Raw genomic sequence first — 5,651 nt, forward strand, 5'->3', positions numbered from 1 at the left:
AAATTTAAAAGCCGGTTGCTGATAATTAAAAAAAAAAAAAAGGCCAAATATCGGCCGATATATCGGCTTTGGCAAAAACTTAATGGCCAATACTGGTAATACAAAAAAAAGCCAAATATAGGCTATCAGCTTTGGCAAAAACATAACTGATACTGATAATGAAAAAAAGGCTAAATATCAGCCGATATATCCACCTTGGCAAAAATTTAATGGCCAATACTGATAATTAAAAAATGCCAAATATCAGCCGATATATTGGCCTTGCAATATAACAGTCGATCAATACACATGTACAGGAACAGTACATTTTCAGTTTTCCATACTTTTCCGTAAAATAAAAATTGTCAAACGTCTTGTGTTATTATGTGCTTATTTGCAAAAGCAATTTAAGTAAAAAAAATCATTTCAATTAATTTGAAACATGAGCATGGTATACCATACCAATAAAAACAACTCTAATTTAACTCTACATATGAACAATAGTAATAAAGTTGCTTGTAAACACCACTCATATTATATTATTGTTGTTTGTCCCACCTACCTCTATGACAGCATAGCCTTTGATTGGTCGTGTCACACTGGCATGGATGTCTGGCGAGGCAACTGTGTACATGGAACTCCCATCTGAGACTGACGTCGCACCACTATCCAACTGCTCCCCAATGCTGCCGAGACTACCTTGACTTCCTGTGCTACAAAGAGACACATCCAGACTCTCCTGACTGGAGACCATGCGGGGATCCAGCGGTGCATGTGGCTGGGAAGGTGCTATTTGAGGGGTTACCAGCTCTTGGTTCACTAGCAGCTCACCGGCAGCCCTGGAAGCTCCCTGTAAAGAGCCGGAGACCGACGTCTGGCTCGCTGAAGCTGAGGCACTCATTGCTGGCGTTGCGCTGTTGCTATTTGGGCTTCCTGCAGTGCAATCTCGCTTTGCACCTTGGGAAATACCTGAAGTTTCAGCTTTGGCTTTTTTAGGGTCCTCCTCCTGAACCGGAATAAAGATCTCATCCTTGAAGAGACCGCCGTGCGCGTTGCAAGCCCTTCGGATTGCATTGCGCACCACAGATTCCTCCAAGTGAGTGGGGATTCCTGAGAGCACGAGCAAACGACTGTGAGCGGTGGAGCCAACCAAGGCTTGGCAAGCATCTGCAACCGCATCTTCAGTGACGCCCAGACCTTGCGGGTCCTTTTTAGCAAGGTGCCGCAAAATCAAGAGTAACGTCAACCCACGGTGAAACCACAGCATGTCCTCTGGCTTCCCTCCGGCCATGTTTAGTAAAGCACTGTCACATTCTGATGGTCTCGCTCCACTTCCAGAACCATGTTTCCCTGAGATGGCAGCTGCCGAAGTACCGGTGACTGCTGCACGTTCACGCTTTAGCTTCACCTTTTTGCGCTTCGAAAGCAAGCTTGGACTTTTGGGCGTCTGGCCCGGAGAGGACGACGAAGAGGACGAGGAATCGCTACAGTTAGCGGTGCTCGTGGACGAAGGGGCCTGATGGTCTCGCTCCACTTCCAGAACCATGTTTCCCTGAGACGGCAGCTGCCGAAGTAACGGTGACTGCTGCCCGTTCACGCTTTAGCTTCACCTTTTTGCGCTTCGAAAGCAAGCTTGGACTTTGGGGCGTCTGGCCCGGAGAGGACGACGAAGAGGACGAGGAATCGCTACAGTTAGCGGTGCTCGTGGACGAAGGGGCGCCTACCGCCGAAATCCCTGCACCTGTACTGAGCGGCAGAGTCACTTCGGCGACTGCCAGACACACCTCCATCAGGGCATGGAAGTAGGTTGAGAAACGGCTCCGCTCGGTGACGAGCGCAAGCGCTCCGCTGCTACCCGCTGCGGAAGTGCAGGAACCTCCGCTAACTAGCCCCCAACTTTGGGTCTCGTGGTCGTAAAGTTTTCGCAGCTCGGATTGAAGAACCATAAGGACTGTTAGGCAAGGGTTGAGAAGCAATGTAATGTGGCTAGACAGACCCGAGGGGGTTTTGCGACGCTCGAAGGCATGGATCTTGCGGAGAAGCTCTGCAAGCAAGTGGAAGATCAGCTCCTTGATGCACGGCGCAATATCGGTGGTCCACAGAAGCCCACCTAAAGACAGACACAGCAAATGTGATGCTGAAAAATGGAACTGCACTGGAAGTTTTAATAGTATGCTTCATGGGACCCTCGGGGCAAAATAAATGAACATTTCTTACCCAGCAACTCTACAACCTGCATAAGCACAGAAGTGGGCACAGTGTCCAGCTCATCCTCAGAGCGGTCAATGGTTTCCCCTATGGTGTAGGTTAGCAGCTGTTCAGCAAAGGCCAAGGCCAAGGGAAACTCAAGAGGCAACGAGTGCAATACCAGCACTGCACCAGGAGGGGGAGATACACCTGAAGACAGTGACCAGAATATGAGTTAAATATGCCATGAAAAGGAAAATCACCCTCTATTTTCTAAGTGTATCTTACTGATCATATGCTGTGGTCACACTAGACTTTGAGCATGCAGCCTACCCTTGTGAAAAAGAAGTACACTTTAGCATACTTCCAAAAAGAGTACTTATTACGGAAATAATACATTTTAAAAGAAAATACTTAAGTGCCAACTGAATGTTAATTGCAAATGAATGAAAATTGTTTTTAAGTTTCTGTTAAATGCAATTAGCTGAACTTTGGACTGCTTTTTTGATGTACTTAAGTAGGACTCAAGTACATCTTTATTCTATTGTCTTTGAAATATGAAACAATAATTTACGGGAAACTTAAATATGTTTAATGTAACTTCTACTGAAACGTATAAGTCATGTATTTAAATATATTTGTAACTACACCTTTATAACAATGAGGTTGCAATTTAGTGCATTTAAAATATATTAACCTTAAATGTAATCTTAAAAAAATATTATCAAGTACATGTGCTTTATTATGTTAGTCATAACATCAAAATAAGTGCACTTCTTTAAAGTATGACTAAAGATTTTTAAAACGATTTCAAAAGTACTTCAAAGTAAAACTTTTAATTTGACATTATTACAAAGTGTGCTTTTTAAGTGTACTTAAGTGTGTTAAGAAAAAGTCATGAAAGTGTCTCACTTTAAGTCACTTAAGTGGCGTTTTATTTTATATTATCAGTAAATACAGTTTTTTTTAAATACACTAATAAGATTTGAAATACACTACAAGTGTGCATTCAATACAATTAAGCACACTTTTTTTTTTTTACAAGAGATTCCCCAGATGCTGATTTAAGTGGCCCCTTTGCTAACTACTGTATAGAGTATTATATAATACAAAATATTTTTATGTGTATTGAACATACTGTGTAAAACCTTAAGAGTAGCTGAAATCCAAAAATGTATCTAACAATGTAACATGTTATTGACATGCCTAGTTTGACATGCACTTTGTCAGTGGGGATGATGATGCTGGGATACTGGTTGGCTGTGGGTGGAGGGGTGAGTCCTGTATTGGACGGGGAAGCGTCCAGCGGGTAGCACACTGCCTCCATCAGATTCAGCTGGCCATTTCGCCGCACCTTATGACCAAGTCCATACACCATTACACGAGTCCAAGGGGCCTTATATAGAGAGGAACTAAGAGAAAAATACACATGTGAGCATATAGAGCATTTAGACAGAAAACGTCCATATTAAAAAAAATAAAAAAATAAAAAAATAAAGTAGTCTTGCACTATGCAAAACTCACTGCTTAATGAAAGCAAGATACAAAAAAAGGTCATTCAATAACATGAGTGCTTGTGACATCCATAGAGAAAACACAGCTAATGTTGTCTTGTCTCGGAGTTATAACTAGCTAAAATTATAATCTGTAAGAACTCACTCTTTGCGGCAGCTGAGTTGGCTCTCTTTGCAAGAGACGACCACAAAGGCGGCACCAGGGAAGTTCACGTCCATGCTGACCTTGGATTCTGAGATGGGAAACTCTTCCAGTGTGAACTGCTCTGGAGCGCTCTGAAATTTTAGCGATCATAAAAAAATATAACCACAAAAACAACTAATAATCATTTAACAGAGATTAATTTAACTTCCATATGTTTCTTAACATACACGTGTAACACAATTTTTATGTGAAATATAGTTTTACTTTAAAGTTGCACGCACACACACACGCGCGCACGCACACACACGCACACACACGCGCGCACGCACACGCGCGCACGCACACGCACGCGCACGCACACGCACGCACACACACGCAGCTGGCTTGCATTCTTAAACATGCTGGTGTTGAATATGCTTCCCTGGCTGACGCTAACACACACTCACACACCCACTACCCCTCTCCTCACACACACACACACGCACACACACGCACGCACACGCACGCACACGCACACACACACACACACACACACACACACACACACACACACAGCGCTTTATAAAAAACAAATAGTTTCAAAGATGCTTTACATTAATAAACAGAAAAATAGCAGTTAGTGTTGTAAAATTCACCAATTATGACAAATTCATCAAATTCAGCTGTAAATCAGCTCTAGAGAAGAAAATAGAGTCTTCTCAACATTATTCAGCTCAAATCAATTAAAAGTTGATTCAATTTAGGTCAACAGCAATGTTGATGTTGCAAAGTTAGTGTCATCATCTTATAATAAAGTACATTTTAAATTATTGTTTTAATAATGGTTAATAACAAGTAATAATCATTTGACTGTTGGATTCATTTAAATATCACAGAATATGACGTTTAATTTGCAATGAATATTTGCAAAGTAATTTATAATATTCTCAGTAATGCTCCAGTAATTGTTAATATCTAAATTACAGTATTTCTGATCACAAATAAAGAGAAAATAATATTAAGAGTCAAATAATAGTTTTATTTTGGGAGCTTTAGAAAAGTAAATGTTTTTTTTTTTTTAATTATCGTTAACTAAAACAAAAACCATTATAAACATTTTCATTAGTAGAAATATAATAAACATTAACTGAAATAAATGGTTACACTTTATTTTAAGGTGTCCTTGTTACAGTGTAATTAAAATTAAAATATATAAAAATAACATTTAATTTAAAATACTAACAAAAACTATAATAATATATCAAATTATACTAAAATAACACTGATCTCTTCTGTCAATCAATTTTTATAAAATAAAAATCATCATTTTTAGAATAATAATGATAATAATAATAATAATGTATCCCTGCAGAGAAAAATGCATAATCGTGCACAGATCAGTTGTGAGGCGTTGGTACCTGCAGGAAGCAGCAGATCTGTTTAGTGAGCTCGAGGAGGCTGTCCTCTCCCTGATGCAGGGCTCTGCTGATGGCCACCGTCAGCCACTCGCGGATGCTCTGAGCGTTTCCCTGATAGAAGAGCTCGGTCGGGGAGCAGCTCTCGCCCTGCAGCTCGTGGAGGACAGACTGAGCCAGCAGAATAGAGTTTGAGCTGATTCTGCCATCTACAGACGCCAAGGCAAATCAACAAACACAGAAAAGTGAGTTTTGATTGTTTTTCCTAGTATGTATTAAAGGAACAGTTCACCCAAAAATTACAATTTGCTGAACATTTACTCAACCTCAGGCCATCCAAGATGGAGTTTGTTTCTTTAACAGATTTGGAGAAATGTAGCATTGCATCACTTGCTCACTAATGGATGCTCTGCAGTGAATGGGTGCCGTCAG

General features: G+C 40.8%; 1 protein-coding gene across 1 annotated transcript in view; it reads right to left on the bottom strand.

The window, feature by feature from the left end:
* The window catches only part of LOC107675388 (probable E3 ubiquitin-protein ligase HECTD4), a 110,480-nt gene that overhangs the window by 18,488 nt on the left and 86,341 nt on the right, over positions 1 to 5,651 (bottom strand). The window contains exons 55-60 of the mRNA XM_016469699.1: positions 5,223 to 5,428; positions 3,826 to 3,956; positions 3,373 to 3,578; positions 2,197 to 2,376; positions 1,488 to 2,089; positions 542 to 1,426 (exon numbers count right to left, since the gene is read on the bottom strand). Coding sequence (XP_016325185.1) covers positions 542 to 1,426; positions 1,488 to 2,089; positions 2,197 to 2,376; positions 3,373 to 3,578; positions 3,826 to 3,956; positions 5,223 to 5,428 — 2,210 coding nt within the window. The remainder of the gene's footprint in view (positions 1 to 541; positions 1,427 to 1,487; positions 2,090 to 2,196; positions 2,377 to 3,372; positions 3,579 to 3,825; positions 3,957 to 5,222; positions 5,429 to 5,651) is intronic.

This window comes from Sinocyclocheilus anshuiensis, unplaced genomic scaffold (assembly GCF_001515605.1).
Source record: "Sinocyclocheilus anshuiensis isolate Anshui unplaced genomic scaffold, SAMN03320099.WGS_v1.1 scaffold1081, whole genome shotgun sequence".
NCBI classification, from domain to species: Eukaryota; Metazoa; Chordata; class Actinopteri; order Cypriniformes; family Cyprinidae; genus Sinocyclocheilus; species Sinocyclocheilus anshuiensis.